Below are 18,449 nucleotides of genomic sequence, written 5' to 3'. Positions count from 1 at the left end.
GACTTAGTCTGATACAAATAATACAAAATATCAAAAATAAATGCCACATTGAAAAATAGATATACAGTGGTATTGTGAAGGTGTTGTTTTTTAAAAAATCTACACATTTATAAAAAATGAAATACAATTAGTCCAGTTTCATTAACACATACAGTTATACATTCACTGGATATCCATTAAAAACAAATTCTATTCTTATTCAGTGTGATGTTAGTCTAATATCTGTTTCAGCATCAACCTGAGATATGAACAATATCAATAATACATATTTACTATAGGAAGATTCATTACTCGGAGAGACAATGCCCCCGTGATTCTGGACAAATAGAAACAATAGAGCATGTGCTTCTCCAGTACCTATATTATAGACACATCCGTATTAGCCTCATCTTCCCACTACTCCATAAGTACCCAGGGCGCACAGGACAATTCTATACCTGCCTGCTGCTTTCAGATGCCAACCTTGCTACAACATGCAATGTTGCTAGGTTCTGCAGAGCAGCATTCAAAATTCATTGGTTGATGACCTGCACCACAAACTAGATTTAATGAACACTCATATCAGAGTGCTTTGTAAATTGATAGTCATGGCCACTTATATGCCCTTTTATGGTCTTCCACATCAATTTAATGCTCCCTTCTTTTAGCTTCTTTTAGCTTCTTTTAGCTTCTTACAGTCTTTTATATATACCTTCTGTTTTAATAATTTTAGCTCCCCAAAACGTTTTACAGATTTTGCAAATGATTGTACCCCACCCTACTTATGCTGGTCTATGACCATAATAAAGGTTTGATTAATTGATAAATATTTACATTCTACCAAACTCACCTTGAGTATCTTGTAAAACATATTGGGGAAAACATATCACACTATTACAAGCATTCTATTCATACAAGCTTGCCAGACAAAATTATCCCCCATCCCCCTACACGCTTTTTGGGAGTTCTCCTGACCCCTTCAAGTCAAATTGGGAGGAGAGGGTAAGACCCTTTGACCCTTGTGCTGGGCTTTCACTGATAGAGCTTGTTACATGAATCCTGCCCACTGAGCTTTCTTCTATAAACAACGTGGATATTACTAGCGTATTGGTGGATAATTGGAAGTTTATACTGTGGTGAAGATTCACTTCTTGACAAGATCAGAAAATAAATACTAATGATCTAATTATCTTCTTGCCTGTTATATTATTAATGACTGGGTTTAGACTTCTCAACTAATATATTATGCTGTTTCAGAATTACAGCAAGCCCTTCATGACATCCTCTACAGGGAACGAATTTTTGTGTGTGCAAACAATTATTGAAAGTGAAAAGTGTACAGGCCTTGGGGACCAAGGGAGGTAACACGGGGTCACTTTACCTTCCTGCCAAGTAGAGATGGCTTGTAAGTCGCTTCACCAGTCGGCCAAAGGGCTACAAATGTCTTCTAGAGCAGATACTGAGAACCTGACAAGAGGCAGAGGCAGTCAGTCAGCACAAGGCTGGATTGGGCAAAGACATCCAGACAAGGCATTGACTAGTGCTGACTGGACCAGCCTAGATTACTTTAGGCCCTATAGAGTTGTGCAGGCCCAGTGGTAACCAGATGGAACAAATTAGCCAAACTGGTCAACAGGGGTTAAGATACTGTTAAGATACAGTGTTGTGGTTGCAACACTCTGTAATACTTCTGCTATCAGTCTAGATGATGGGAAGAAGAGGCATAATATGGGGTATTATTTCCAAGATTTTAGAAGTCACACATTTGTTTGTTGTATGGAAACACCAGCATATCACTGGTTCAGAAAAATGGGTGGATAGTGAAGGTTTATAGTTAAGAACTGCTGTATGAGTATAAACCACTGTTAAGCAAATGATGCTGTAACAGGATTTGTTTATTTGGGTTTTAGTCCAAATATGAAAAAGGCAAGGAGAAAATAAGGTGATTTATGAAAGGAGACTGAGATACATCTTTAAAATATGTATGTATATTTGGAAGTGGGAACTAATCTAGGAAAGTTAGTTAATATTGTGTTTGGATGTTAAGGGAAAACTATACATTACCGGCTAATTAATGCAATAGTCCCCTATGACTTCGTTTTTAGAAAAAAGTGAAGCAGCTTTGAAAGGAAGGTGTTTGGCAGAAGCAGATGCTTCACCATAATGGTGGAATAGTGTGGTGCGATAGTGTGATTACCTGACCTCCCAGCAGCTGAGTCTCTGCTGCTAACAGGGAGAGAGAAGTGTGTGAGCAAGGAGACAGGAATGTCAGTGCAGTGCAAATGAACCAGAAGGCGTGCTAGATTGGCTCTGTCAGTGCATTTGCAATGGGCTCCTTCCCGCCTCCTTGCCTTGTCCCCTCCCTCCAGGTAGGTAGGAGTGACTCTGCTGTCAGAAGGCCAGTTGTCACTGCATCATCTTTCACAGGTGCTTCACCTTTCCCAGACTCCAAATCAGTCCTCTGGAGTTATTACACTGGTTAATTTATAATTTTTTACCCATAGCTATCCATCATTTTCCCAATGCATAATTTAGTTATTAAAAACTATTTTAAGATGGATATATTTTTTTTAAAAAATCACTTAAATGCCAGTATATGCATTTAAATACTGAAATAGGGAAAAAAACAAAACAGCAATTCAGAACCAGAATAGTATAGTTGCATTTATAACATGAGATTTTCTTTTTTAAAGTTTCTACTCACCATGTATGGCAGGAAGAAATTACTTTATCCCCAGGAAAGTACTCTTTGCCTTTCCAAGAACACGGGCATTCATCTGGCTTGAAACATGCGTCACCATGTTTAACAAGGCTATAAAAAACATCAAATAGAATCTCATTGTCAATTATATTTTTAAATTTATGTAAATTTGAAGAAACAGTTTGCATGCATATATTCCTGGTTGCCGCTGAATAATTCATCTGAGCATCAGTGGGGGCATATACTTGTGAAACAGAGCACTGGTGCCACAGTCACGATCAGACAGGTACCCATGATGTAAGCATTGCTATTACTTTTGCCCTAGTTTTGACACTTGAGGTGTTTAAGAACATGTCTTATTTCTCTGACTGTAAGCCATTTTAACCTATTTTTAATACTGTGTTTTAATGTTGCTACTTGCCCTGAAACCTTAGGATGAAGGGTGGAAAATAATAGCTATTATGATTAGCAGCTAAAAGTGTTTTAAAATATGCTCTCCCTCACCAAGAGATATCATTTCAATTACACTTTTTCAAAACATTTATTAAACACTGCATTTTGTTGCTGGTTTAACCATCACAGCCACCTAAGCTTCACTGCGATAAAAAAAGAATTAAACAAATTTGCAGTAATATTTCCCCCCCCCCCCATCTAGCATCTTCTACAGTCGTCTAGAAAAGTCCTCTAGACTAGAAAAAAAGTTAGCCAGCAAACATTTCAAGTATTGGTACTGGATAATCAGTGCCAGGATAACAAATACATCTTTTTACAAAGTCTTTGGCATGATGACTGTTTTGGTCAATGTCTAGACATAAATGCAACCTAAGATTTCACAGGAGCACTTTTATAAAGAGATGAATCACTCTTTTGTAAACTGTGGAGCAATAATAGCCAACGCTTTCCTGAGTGTGTTTGCTTTCTCAAATTTTACAAGTTATCTAGAAAATGTTTGCTGAGAAAGCAGTACCTTTTCCAAAAAACAACTTTTATATTCAACTTTAAAACTATAATTTTATTTAAAGCCTGTTGGGAGTTGCTGTACCATTTCAAGTTCTGCGTCACTTTCTTGGATGGACAGTGAACTACAAAGCTGAAAATTCCCACTGGTTTAAGCTACCAACTAAGTAGGCCACATTTAGAGACAAAGAGCATCACTTTGACAAGGTGAGACCAAAGTGCAAGTTTCATGTCTGTAATATTACCCTGCATAAAACAAGTGTTAACAGCTTTCTCTCTTGGAAAGCCAGCAGCCAGATTGATTACAATGATCTAAGAACTCAAAAAAAACAAAACAAAATGCCATTTTGACATTTTGGCAGGTGGTCTCCACACCTCAAAATGAATATTGTATAGCTGGAAAAGGTTCAGAAAAGGGCAACCTAAATGATCACGGAGCTGGAACAATTCCCTTATGAGGGAAAATTACAACATATGGGACATTTTAGTTCAAAAAGTAAGCAAGAGGGGTGGGAGCAGGACATAGGAATATGCTTAATGTGTAGAAAGAACACAGATATAACTTTTTTCTTTCTCTTCATAATGCTAGAACCTTGGGCCAGCTACTGAAGCTGCATGCTGGAAAATTGTAGCTAGACAAGGAGATACCTCTTCACACAGTGCATAATTAGACTATTAAATTCACTACTGTAAGATGTAGTAATGGCCACCAGCTTCAATGACTTTAAAAGGATTTTAGAGAAATTCATGGAGGATATCAATGACTTCTGTGTGCTACCTCCAGTATCAGAGGTGGTATGTCTCTGAATACATACTGCTTGAAAGCACAAGTATGGAATGTGCTATTGCTTCCCATGGACATCTGGACAAGATGGGCCTTTGGTCCAATACAGCATGGCTTTTAGGCACTTACTACAAATGACTTTATTTCTATTATATGTCAAGGTTCAATACGCTGCCTACAAACCAACTGAAATGATAGACCTTTTCATAGACCCTATTACTGAGCTTAGGCATGATTTAATTTCACTGGCATCTCAATCATATGCCATTTATCAACCCCTGCTATTAGCAGCAGTTACCAACCACACACATGAATGCATGCACAGAACAGAAACTGAGAGGAACAGCGTTGAAGAAAAACATCTCACCTACACTCATCACCAAGGGCCACTTTAGATATTCTGAAGAAGCAATGGCAGAGGAAGAGTGTATGATTCTTCCACATATTTCCCTTTAGGAGATAGTCACATTGACCCTCATTAAAATCTTAAAGTAAAAACTTAATATTGCCAACTTGGTAAAATGAGCCTTACACAATGAAGCTTACTCCCATGCAAATAGGCATAGGCTTGCACTGCAAGTATCAAAGAAATTCTATGGAAAAGCTATTATAGAAAGAATGATTTAGCAACTGGGGGGATGCACACTTAAAATGAAGGTTATTGTCAATCTTTTGAACTAAATACGTAAAATACCCTTCCTTCAATCCTGCATCATTTTTAAAAGACAAGACAACAGTCCATTTGAATTTATAAAATACACTGCAGATATGCAGACTGTTCATTTTACCCCAAGGACAACAGAAGAGTACTGCTGTCACAAAAGGTGGTTAAAAGAAATTACATTCTGTCTACGTTATTACATTCTGTCTATGTTATTACATTCTGTCTATCTTAACTTCATTAACTGCACAATCCTAATCATGTCTATTTAGAAATAAGGTCTACTGAATTCAATAGGACTTATTCCCAATTAAGTGGGGTTAGGCTAGCATAATTCTCTCTGGCTATTGATAAGAAACATTCTTGGGCTCCATTAAAATCATTATTTTCTTGTATAAATTAGAAAGTGATGATTTTCCTTTTCTTTTTTAAAACAAACCTTTCAGGAATTCATTTAAGCTTCTTATAAGTTATTTGATCTGGTATGCCACCTGTTTTACAATGAGAAATATTTTTTCTTTTGAGACGAGAAAAAAGCAAGCAGAATATTCCGAGAACCTTATTTTCATTATTCTTGCAACATTATTCTTGCAAAAATACCATGGACAGTGCCAAAGTTCAGAACTGGAGGAGGGAGGTCCATAATTGTGAACCTAGGCGCACTCAGCTTCTTTTGAGCTGAACGCAAGCTCTACTGGAGATTTCGCCAGTACCATCACTTCCCATCACTGCAAATGCCTCTTTTCATTCCTTCTTTTAACTGACAATATCTTCATTACACTATGGCTGGCATCTGGAACGGCAGTCATACAAGTACCAAGGATCCTGGAAATGTAATTTCTCAGGACATCTGACAGACAATTTTAAGAACTTAGTAAGGCACCCTGGAAATTTTGATTGATCTGTTAGATTTGTTACCTGCTCTTCACCCAAAGACCCTGACAGGTTATATAAAAAGATGAAATGCATGCATTCATAGTAAAAGCAGCAGAGGTGGCGGCATCAGTAAATATCTCACCCTATCTCTCCCAATACCTGGATAAAAAGGCGCATCTTGACCTGCTGGCAAAAGCTGTATAGTGACACTGTAATACATAGCTCAGATGGAAGACACACACAAACACACACTTCCAGTTGCTCCATCTGCACAAGCATTTCAGCTTGCCAAATGGAACAACCCCCATTCTTGTCCCCCTGCATGCCAATTTGGGAGGTGGACACACATGAGGGAAGGGGAAACCCCACTGCACAAGTGGAAGTCCTTGAGCGGGGCTGCTGCTGACAAGGTTGCTTATGTGAATCCCACCCAAATTCTTCATACAGAGATACTGCTTTTAATAAAACGGACCCTCTGTGGAAAAGATACCCAGTCTGGATGTTTCTATACCAGCCTTAACCAAACTGGAGCCCTCCAAACCTAAACCATGCTGCCTTCTTAATAAAGATGTGCAATTGTTTCCATAGTTAAAACAATTCCTGTTTGGGAGTAACTGTTGTAGTCCCAAACATCAGAGGGCACCAGATTCATTCCTGAAGATATTGAATGAGTTCTACAACGGGTACAAACGCCCCATGGAAAAGATAACAAAGCTGCACACCTCCACAGGAATAAGAATGGACTGGAGGTTGTTTGCTCAACGGAGGCTTTTTAACACTGCTTCGTTGCATGATGCTTGCTTTTTTGATGTTCAGCATATGACAAGATGGGAGGAGGATGAAGCATCCTCTTGCCTCTGCTGCCAAAATAACTTGAGCTAGCCATAGTCATCAAATGTCTTTGACTTCTCAAAAGGCAGAAGGCCATACTACCAAATGTACACTAGGCACTGAAGTGGCCATAGGTTTTATACTAGTACTGTAGGATAAAATTGAACTTGTGTTTGTCTTTACTTACCCCTGAGGACACATGCATCCTGAAAAACAAGGAAGATGTGCCGATATAGTGAGGTTTAGCAGTTGGTTTTCACATGTTCTCTCCCTGCCAAGCTCCATAGTTTGTGGATTACTGCAGTTTACATAGATCTGGTCATCTGGACAGTCATGAACTACAACAAGAGAAGACACACATACATCATATTTAGTTTGCTCTTTACCATAAAACCCAAAGCACCCTCTTTAAAGCTAAAGCCTAGCCAGATTCCTCCATTTTGTATTTATACATTTTGTTTCTACACATCTAATTCTTTAGAGAGTTTTTGTCCCTCTCTCATCACACTAAGAACTCCAGGCCATCTGATGAAACTGACTGGAGGAGAGTCATGGACAACTGAAACTACTTCCTCACACATTTCATCATTAATTTATGGAATTTGCTGTTATGGGTTGTGGTAGTGGGCAGGCCAGTAGTTCATATGATTTTAAAAGAGGTTTAGACAAATACATGGAGGAGAAATCCATCAGGGACTACTAATCCTAACTGCTGTGTAGAACCTCAAGGTTTAGAGTCAGTATACCTCTGACTACAAGTTATTGGGGAACAAACCAAAATGGCACACTAAAAATGAGCAAGATAATCCAATCCACAGTCGAGAAGTGGCAAGTCATGACAGAGAGGCTGAGCCAATAGCCAGCATCCACAGTCCCATCACTCACAGGAAAGAAAACAAAGGTAGACAAAGTGCTGTGCCAGCCTGAATAGGATTGAGTTCCGCTTGAGATCCATGGGGTCCCAGTCTGGCTCAGCCCTCCCCTTAGAAAATTCCTGCCCATGTTTGATGGGTATAACAGGGAGCTCTAACTTTGGCATGGCTAGGACTCTACGAGGGAATTCTGGGTTAAATAACATCTTTATGTTACATACCAATGTTGTTTTCCTCACAGTTCATCATTCCATCTTTGCAGTGGCTGAAACAAAAATACAAGAAGTTAGGACCATCAGAATCTTTTTGTAGAAACTTAAGGAAGCTGGTCAGAGTTCTTCAAAGAAAAGAATGGTGCCAGTACTGTACATACATGCTATTTTCCCTCTGATTTCCCTTTTAAGAAACTCTTGCACCAGATTTCCCAGGATTCTTTGGGGGATATGTGCTTTAAATTGAGTATTAAAAGGTAAAGGGGCCCCTGACCATTAGGTCCAGTCGTGGCCGACTCTGGGGTGCGGCGCTCATCTCGCTTTACTGGCTGAGGGAGCCGGCGTACAGCTTCCGGGTCATGTGGCCATCATGACTAAGCCGCTTCTGGAGAACCAGAGCAGCACACAGAATTGATTATTAAAGGTGCTTTAAATCTATTGTGTGGATGTGACCCAAGTCACAAATCAAATTAATATTTCAGACCTCAATACATACAGTATTGAGCAGGTGAAAAAAGATGGAGCCACAAGGGAAGCCATCTTAAAAATTCATTCTTAGCCCTCCAGAAGCGTAGCTAGTGAAGGCCCATACAGACTGTGAGACAGGCCAGCTGCAGGAGCAGAAGGGAAGAATGCAGTGGAAAGGGACAGTGCAACACCAATGCTCTCTCCCTGTGGCTGATCTCTGTTCCAAAGTCAGAAGGGATGGGGCAAACCCAGTGTCTGCTAAACACAGCAGCATAAAATTCTGCCAGATGGTATGCTTGGCAAAACCCACAGAACATTAGAAACTGCCCTTACTGTGGGGATAGCTTACCATTTTCCCAAAGACGTGATTATGTTTTCTCCAGGTGAATAGTCAATACCCTGAAAATAGCAGGGACATTCATTTCTATAAAGGGGGGAAAATAGAAAATTTGTTCCCATGGAAACAACACAGACTCCCCCCGTTATAACGATGCATTCACTTTAAAAATAGTTATTAACATATTAACAAGTATTCTTGTCAAACACTGTATATTGGAATGCATTCCTATCACTGCACTATCCACAGCCAATAATAAATAACAAATTGCAGAGCCTATGGACAAACATTTATGTACTGTTTCCCCTTCAGCAGTAATCCATGCTGGTCACAAAATATATTTTCTAAGGAAAACAGAATGAATAGGGCTGTGACAATCAGAAACCTCAATAAATTACCTCACATATTCTCAAGATAATAGAACTGCAGGATGATGCAAATTTGGTAATCTCCAGTAAACTATGAGCACTAAAAATTCCACATGGAAACATGGCACAACAGGCTCTTCAGAGCATGAGACAAAAATGGACTTAATCTGCTCATCCATTCCCAGGTGAGGGTCCAGGAATGCTTAGCTATATCACAGAATTGTGTGTGGGTTCCTATATATACATATCTTGCTCAGTACTGTTGCCTATTTCTTCACTTGGTAAACTTGAAGCAAAAGCAGACAGTCTTGGAGGGGCCATTCCAATGCACTCTCTCATACTTTGAGGCAAAACTGACAGAAAGTTTGGCCATCCCGAGTTTACAACCATCTCATATAAGCATCAACGAACCCTGTATTCCCACTGCTGGCTAAATGCAGTATGTCCCCCCCCCCCCGGTCGCCTCTTTAGTTCTGCAGTTCATTTCATGTCTGAAAGTTAAACCAATTTCTCAGCTAGTCCCTTAAATCTGAAAATATACTTTTACAAAGTGGTTGGTGTCAGCACTACAAATTATACCTACTGTTGCACACATCTGTCAGTTTTGATGTTCAGATACATTCCAAGAGGACAGGTGCAGCCTTCAAGACAATCATCACTGCACGTCTCTGGCACAGAGAAAGCTTGGCAGGATCTGCCACAAGTAGATACACAGGTACTGTACTCCTTTGTATCTTCACATGAAAGAGCTAAGCAAATGAAACAGACTTCTCATATTACAAGCCAAACGCATAAAAGGCAATCCACTCTCAAAGGCCTGTAACACATTTCATCCCACACACTGGGATGGCTTCTTGCATGCTTACTTGGAAATAAGTCTCACTGTGTTCAGGGGACACACTCTCTGGAAAATGTGCCACAGAACTACAACCTAAGCCCAAGTTTAGTTAGCCCTAAATCATATCCCCGTGTATTGCTGGCTGTGAAGTGTTTACACTTTTACTACGCAGAGAAAATTATTTATTTATTTTTTATACAACATTTAGGCCTGAATCTTTTTTTCCACTAAGACCCCCTTAGGTTACTTTACACAGCCACCAAGTACTGTAAACTAGACTTGCAAATCACATTGGATCCCACTTAAATGGCTAACTATAACTGTGTCATTTAAACAAGAAAAATAAAAAATAAATGGGGCAAAGTGAGCTTAGTTCGGAGGAGGGAACCAAACAGAAATTTCCCTTAATATATTTAAATAGGAATGGCTTGGACCAAAGGTACCCTTCCACTATTAGTGGAACAAATCATCCAAAAATGGAACGGCTGTTTCCATCCTAGCAAAACATCACTGCATGCACTAGCGGAGGAAGAAGGGTGCGGGGGGAGTGCACCGCCCTCGGCAGCGTGATCCCAGTGGGGCGCCATCATGGCTGCCCCCCCTCCCGCACTGGGCGCCACACCCCCGCCTGCTCCCCCACCCCCCGGTGCCAGAGCATGAAGCTCCACCACTGACTGCATGACCAAATCACCCCAAATACAGAGAAGTTCTTCCATTTGTGCAAGACTTGTACAGGATCTTTTTTCAGATATTTTTATAGCCTACTATAATTTATATACTAGACCATACAACCATCTCCCTGGTTCTGCTTTGCACCATATCTATGTGCTTTTACCTAGCTTGAATGTGTCATTTAGCTGTGATTATGCCCCTTGCTTGCCTGGATGAACCAAGTTGTTGAGGAGGGTGTAAAAACAACTGGTTTTTGCATGGCTGGAATGTAGCATACTGTAAAACAGTAAGAGTCATATTCATTGCTCTGCCCATTTTTGCCTCTGGACCTGCATGTGTGACCCAGAATATTGTTCACAGTGGTTCCCAACCCAGCTTCACAGTTTGGGCTTTCTTCATTACCATCTTTCTCATCTAGTCATGTACTACTTTGATCTACTGTAGCACACGGTTATTTCAATCTAACCATGTCCATTCAATTTGGATATCCAGCAAATAATTTATCAAATTTAGATTAGTCTTGAAATGTAACAAGATGTCAGACAGCCATTAAATTAATTACATGCTGAACAATAACTTACCACATTCTGGGACATAATTCCGAAAATCTATCACCACTCCATATTTGTGGCACAGGTGGGCATAATGGGACAGAGCGGAGCACATGCAGATCTGCCCACATTTACAGGTATCTCTTCTGCACTGTTCAAAATAGGGGAGAGGACTCAGGTAGGAGAAGCATGGGGCAAAGAGTTCTTTTGTAATGATGCCGCAAGCTTCTGTTGCATAAGTGGCTGTTAAAGTAAATGATAATAAAATAACCGTGTTAGAGTCTCCAAATTTAATAGCAAAGGCTTTCTTCTGTGGAACAAACATTACTTTTTACAGCTTATCTGATTCAGCCATAGATAAGCCACAGCCAACTGCAGAACTCTACAACTGTCTACAGCCATTTTTATGGGAATTTCCCAAGGAAGTCTCAAATAGCAATCACTATTAATATTTCTCTTCAGTTCATCAGATATAAATTTTATTACTATATTTTCAGTAAATAAGGCTCAGTCAGGGTCATGATATTGATTACATATATTATTATCATTGTTTTATATTACTTCTTCTACACAATCCTTGACAATAATGAAGCATGAAATGCATTTTTTGTCAGCTGCACAACTGATTGATGAAAACTCAAACAAAATATAACCAGCTGGCTAAAATGACCTAAAACACAGATATGCTTAATTAGGAATACTAATAAGAATGCCTTTCCACACTCCTTTCGACACACACACAACATCATGCTCAAAGTGGCTTACAAACAAAGAGAACAGCAATACATCTCAAAGTCAACAATATCAAAATCAATTTCATAACCAGAATAATAAAACAACATCATTGTAGCAAATGTACCATTGTAGCAAATGTATACACACACAAAAAAAAATCAATACTATGGGTTATTCAGAGTCAGAAATTTCAATGGATCACCACTGAGTAAAAGTTAATTGAATATGACCCTATAAATGCAACAACATTTTGCTGCTGGCAATAGCAGAAACTACAAGGGAGCTTGAAAGTTTCGTTTTGGTACTAGAAACATTCCTCCCATGATGTTGCTCACAATTCCTCTCCTGCAACAGCTTCTTATAATGCTTCCAAACCCATCATCAATATCTGTCTATAATATCATCACACTTACCTGATTGTAAATGAATATCACATGGATCCACTGGTGAATAATCATGCTCAAGACCACAGGCAGATGAAGTTTTCCAGGAATTTCCAAAAAGCTGTGGCGTGCTTTCTGGCACTCCTACTGGAGATCTTTCCCCCATTTTAAAAAAAAATTAAAAAATTAACAAAAAGGATATACTTCAAATATCAAGTACAAACAACAGTAATTCAAAATCATGGTGTTGTCTCATTAATTTCAAGACACTATGTACTGGATTCATTGTGGTTTATTTTATTTTATTTATATCCTGCCGATCTGACTGGGTTACCCCAGCCACTCTGGGCTGCTTCCAACAAATTAGAACACATTAGGGAAAGTCTTCCTCTTATGCATTCTGTATTTTGTACTTCTCTATAAGAAAATACTTATTAAATTAAATATTTGTGGATTAAAATCATTTGAAAGGACATTTAAGTGGAGCATTCTTGCTCCCAAGAATCAGACCCTTGAAAGTAACAAGATATATTATTACAAGATCTCTCTTCGAGGTTGAATTTCTTCAACATTATTATTATTTAATTAATACTAGGTTTGATAATCCAAATTTATATTTTATTCTTCTAATAAATAGCTACTATGTTTTTCTATACTGTTTGCGGGGGAGAATCAATATTCGTGTATTTTAAAAAAATGTTAATGATACATACAAAAAATCATCTTGCATATTTCCGTTGAAGGTCCCACAAAGTCCTATGGTATCATCTTTCCATTGAGCATCAGCTTTGAGATAGAGCCTCAAACCCATCCAGTCATACAGTATTTGTAATCCAATATATGACTTTATTTGCAAAAATACAGAGGAAATTTTCCGTATTTCAAAAGCATCTAGTAGATAAACATTGCAGAAAAGTTGTATTAATAGTAACCTACAACATTCTCAAGAGATCAGGAGTTGCTTTTACTCTTCACAATGTGTTTAATGTTAGTTGCAAATTAACCTCCTAATCTCTACTTGAATTTAGCCCAAATAAAATTGTTTTGCTGAGATCAAAATATACTCTATTTTACTCATGCCATGAGCCCTCATCACCACCACCTTTTGCAAGCCTACCCAGGTGACAGGTGGTGACAGGAGGTTCTCAAGGAAGTCTAGATACTATGAGCACTTTTCAACACCACAATGTATCCTTGTGGGTAGCAGCAGTGGGGTTGCTGATGAAGGGTTGACTGTTAAACTCCCAATGATGGAACTGACAGCAAGATAAGATCTGGAAAGAATCAAGCTAAAATAATTGCTTTGGATGATTTGTTGTTCATTGAAGCCTCCTAAAACTAATTTGTTGCTCAAGCTGATTCAGGCTGAAGATAGCTTGTTCATCAGTAAAAAGGCTTCCTTTATGTATATCACTTAGTTCATCTATCTATATCAAGTGTGGGAAACCTTTGGCCTTCCAGATGTGGATGGACTGTAACCCCATCAGGCCAAGCAAGCATGGCCAATGGCCATGGATGACAGGAGTTTTAGTTCAGCAGCATCTGGAGGACCACATCTGATCTACATGGTGAGATGAAAGGGAGTGAATATACAACTAACATCTGGTTCCAGGGGTACCATGAGATGATGTAGATATTAGAGGAAGGAAACAGAGGGTTAAGTGAAGCTATAGGAGAAGAAATAAAACCAGAATGATTGACATGATGGAATTAGGGCATGATATGTTGACATAATTTAAATCATAGCATTTTCACTGTAGCTAAGTGTTATTTATTTTACTTACCATCAATATAAGGCAGATTTACTTTGTACTGATCATATACCAAAACATCTCCTGAATGGGTCAGAGTCACTTGCTTCTTGGAATCTTGATTGAGAATAAGACTGACTGACTGGATACATGCTCCATCTTGATTCTAGAAATAAATTGACGAGTAGCATTGTAAAATAAGCTTGGGATTAAGACCTATTTGCCTTTTGGTAGAATTTGACAGGTGTAGAGCAGGAAAGTATCTCCTGGGAAAGCCACGGGTACACAAAAAATAATTTGCTTGGAGATTTTACATACCACAAAATGCAGTGCTATGAAAATGAGAACACCCAGTAAGATGAAATTTATAATTTAAGAAGAAGAGCCTGCTGGATCAGGCCAATGGCCATCTAGTCCAGCATCCTGTTCTCACAGTGGCCAACCAGATCCCATGGGAGACCTGCAGGCAGCTCATGAGCACCAGAACACTCTCCCCTCCTGTAGTTTCCAGTAACTGGTATTCAGAAGCATACTGCTTCCAACTTTGATAGTGGCAAAGCAAGTTTCAAGACTTGGATAGACATGAGCTGAGATATATACCCTAGATAAGGTAGAAAAGCCCATACCTGAAAGGTAAAGCACATGCCTTGCACAGTGGAACCTCGGGTTGCAAATGTGATCCGTGAACCCGCAGCGTTCGCAACCCGCAGCGCCGCGTCTGCGCACACGCATGATACGATTCAGCACTTCTGTGCATCCGCAAAGCGCAATTTAGAGTGCATGCGCGAGTGCCAAAACCCAGAAGTAACCCGTTCCAGTACTTCTGGGTTTGGCACGTCCATAACCCGAAAACGTGCAACCCGCAGCAATTGCAACCCGAGGTATGACTGTACACATAAGATCCCATGGTTAATTCTTGGCAGCTACTGCTAAAAAATGGCCAAGTAGCAAGTGAGAGAAAGACTTCTGCCTGAGACCCTGTACTGGTCAGACAGTGCTGGAACTAGGTGGACCAATCGTCTGGCCACATACAGCAGCTTCCTATGCCATTTTCAAGATGTCCAATTAAATATAAAAGCAAGCCTTTAAATGTTAACAGCAGTAGATGAATGCGGGAGTATATATTGGCTACATATATCTGTGTGTGCATATGCATATTGTCTATAATAGGCTCTAAAATCCTGGCAATAATTCTCTGATCCAATGAATTGTTTCTTTCATAACATTGACTCCACTAACTATCAGCAGCTGCCTTCTCATGAACTGTACCTCACTCATCGCCAGACACTTAATAGAAATTCCTATATTAAAATATCCTTCTCATCATAACTAACCACAAAACCTAGTGATACTGTCATTTGAGACTCAGATAAGGCAAAGCTATGCTGATCACTTGACTGATCCTCTTTCAAAAAGTGTTTAAAGCTAAATTTTACATCATTCCAAACTCACTTGCTACATGATGATTGCTTTTGTCACCAAACCTGATGCTCTAAGTGACTGTACTCTTTGTGATTCAATGAGTCGAAAACCTGTTCAGGTGTTATCTGGCTGTTGCTGGAGGTGTTTTTCTTTTTCAATATAGTAATATGCTTTATTGCGATAGAGCTCTAGCATTTTAATGAAAATTTCTCAGTAACTCTACAGAAATTCAAGGCTCAGGGGAAAAATCAAGACTGAAATAGAGTAATGTTTAATAAAAAATGCAACATTTCCTTATCTCATAATTTGGTGTTTCTACATAAGACATTTTAAGCAACCATTTTCAAAGATGACAACTAGAAACCAAGCATTCAATATTATAGTTTATTATATTATTCACAAATCAATGCATCATGGTTGTTGTTAAAAGCACAGTTTAACTGAATCAATCCTTATGAGTCAACACGTTGTGCCTTGAGATTTTGTTGCTTCAAGTTTTTGTTAGACTGTGTTTGATTAACAACTTAGAAAAGAAAATGCTTGCAAAGTGGCTTTGTTGGAAGAAATAGTGCTTTATTGTATATCCTCACAGAGACACTAACAGGTTATTAAAATGGTATGTGTACAGCTATGGACTCTGTGCAGGCGCTTGGGAGATTATATGCCATTCTAAAACTGCCTTTCTAAGGCACTCTAGATCTTAACAATGAACAGTGTATCCTTTGTTGGACGTGCCATCTGCAAGACGAGTTGAACATAGAAAACATATTATATTACCATATTATTAAAACATTTTACTGAAGTCAGGGGTAGCTAATACAGTGCCCTCCAGGTGGAATACAACTCTCATCATCCTTGACCATGCTAGCTGTGACTGATGGGAATTGTAGTCCACCAACATGTGGACTTCCAAACTGCGGGAGGCAGTGGAAGATAGGAGTGCCTGGCGTGCTCTGGTCCATGGGGTCACGAAGAGTCGGACACGACTAAACAACTAAACAACAACAGCAACATGTGGAGAGCACTACAGCGGCTATCCATTACTTAAGTAGAAAACTATAAACTAGATAAAAAACAAGATAAAACTAGATAAAAAGCCAATATTTTCAGAACCTATAAATAGAGATAAAAAGAGTAAACATTTCTTTTTTACAAAAAAAAATAAAAAATATATCAATTGAAATAATTCTACACCTCCCTTGGCAAAAGGTTTCAGCATTGTACTGTTGACTATTTCTTTACATAACTTCCTGTTACAACACTACAGGCACCATTAGCCAACCAATCCCAGCATTTGACACATGATTTCTGGGGAACAGATAAAAATTGTGCTTACTGGCTTCAGCTTTATATATTTGTTCATTGTTTGAACTAACTAACCTCAATTTTCTGAATGACACAAACACTCGAAAAATTGGCACTACTCACATACTGGCAAAAAGGGTGAAAATTCCCTGCCAATGACAGCTCTGAAAGAAGGACTCCAGTCTAAGGACCCATATATTACGTCTGCTCTTTTCATAGAACCACTGAAGAATAATGAGAATTACCTTACTGGATCAGCCAAAACTTGACTGCTCCAGCATTTAATTTTCAGTAACATCCAGTCTTCCTGCTGTCTACCCTGTAGTGGAGGTTAAGGCCCACCCAGAAGCCCCCTTCACATCACAGGGCCATGAGTCAGTGCAGAGAAGGTGTTTTGTATGCAAAAGTTACAGATTCAATCTCCAGAAAGGCTGGGAGAGATCCCAGTCCAAAGCCTTGGAGAGATGCAGCCAGTAAGTAGAGAAAATACTAATCTAGATGTGGGCCGATGTTCTGTCTCAGTATAACACAGGAAAGGAAATCACTAGCTCTGCGTGGGGCTACCTTTGAAGGTGACCCAGAAACTACAACTAATCCAGAATGCGGCAGCTAGACTGGTGACTGGGAGCGGCCGCCAAGAACATACAACACCGGTCCTGAAAGACAAACATTGGCTCCCAGTACGTTTCTGAGCACAATTCAAAGTGTTGGTGCTGACCTTTAAAGCCCTAAGCGGCCTCAGCCCAGTATACCTGAAGGAGAGTCTCCACCCCCATCGTTCAGCCCAGACACTGAGGTCCAGTGCTGAGGGCCTTCTGATGATTCCCTCACTGCGAGAAGTGAGGTTACAGGGAACCAGGCAAAGGGCATTCTCGGTAGTGGCACCCGCCCTGTGGAACGCCCTCCCATCAGATGTTAAATAAACAAACAACTATCTGACTTTTAGAAGACATCTGAAGGCAGCCCTGTTTAGGGAAGTTTTTAATGTTTGATGTTTTACCGTGTTTTTAATATTCTGTTGGGAGCTGCCCAGAGTGGCTGGGGAAACCCAGCTGGATGGGCCGGGTATAAAGTAATTAATTAATTAATTATTAAAATAAAGTCATAAGAAAGCACATGTGCTATTTGCTATCCACCTTTTGCCACTGTATATTCAGAGACAGTTAGCTTTTTAAGTTCTTGAGAAATGTCTGCACAGTAATTTCTCATGACACAGATACACATAAACTGAAGGGACCAAACCTAGGACCTTCTACATCCACTGAGCGATGGTCCTTCCCCAAGGAAATTAGAAGTGGATCCAAAGGTAACCTTCCATGAATGGGAGGAATCTTTCAGTGAAGGAAAATTTCCTTCCATTCACTGAAGGGAAACTTATAAACTGAAAGTTTAGTTTAATCTTTTTGATAATGCCAGTTAAGTACCCACACTTGATGCAGCCCAAACATTTTTTCTTACAGTCTTACCTGTCCACAACGAGCATTTTGCAGAGTCACAGCAAATTTTCCGGAGGTGAGGCTTTTTGCCAGAATATACTGGCAAGTGGCTTGAAAAGTATACTTGCGCCCATCAAATGTCATGAAGTGAATATCTCCCGAGACTGAACATTCAGCTAAAAGAGGCGGGGGGATAAAGTGTTTCAATATGTTACAAAAATATTCTGTGCTGCTAGTAATGTATGATATTAAAGTCTGAAGGAATTAGTGATTACAGTTTGCATTATGGGAGGTGATAATCCTTTTAAGC

The 18,449-nt window shown here is 39.4% G+C and overlaps 1 protein-coding gene across 1 annotated transcript in view; it reads right to left on the bottom strand.

The window, feature by feature from the left end:
• The window catches only part of OTOG (otogelin), a 94,309-nt gene that overhangs the window by 56,754 nt on the left and 19,106 nt on the right, over window positions 1-18,449 (bottom strand). Inside the window, exons 15-24 of the mRNA XM_081903506.1 lie at window positions 18,170-18,315; window positions 14,010-14,142; window positions 12,939-13,116; window positions 12,256-12,380; window positions 11,138-11,350; window positions 9,630-9,795; window positions 8,691-8,765; window positions 7,883-7,926; window positions 6,977-7,127; window positions 2,684-2,791 (exon numbers count right to left, since the gene is read on the bottom strand). Coding sequence (XP_081759632.1) covers window positions 2,684-2,791; window positions 6,977-7,127; window positions 7,883-7,926; window positions 8,691-8,765; window positions 9,630-9,795; window positions 11,138-11,350; window positions 12,256-12,380; window positions 12,939-13,116; window positions 14,010-14,142; window positions 18,170-18,315 — 1,339 coding nt within the window. The remainder of the gene's footprint in view (window positions 1-2,683; window positions 2,792-6,976; window positions 7,128-7,882; window positions 7,927-8,690; window positions 8,766-9,629; window positions 9,796-11,137; window positions 11,351-12,255; window positions 12,381-12,938; window positions 13,117-14,009; window positions 14,143-18,169; window positions 18,316-18,449) is intronic.

The sequence above is a fragment of the Podarcis melisellensis genome (assembly GCF_964234715.1).
Source record: "Podarcis melisellensis genome assembly, chromosome: 1".
In the NCBI taxonomy this organism is placed as follows: domain Eukaryota; kingdom Metazoa; phylum Chordata; class Lepidosauria; order Squamata; family Lacertidae; genus Podarcis; species Podarcis melisellensis.
This window is presented reverse-complemented; position numbering and strand designations above follow the sequence as displayed.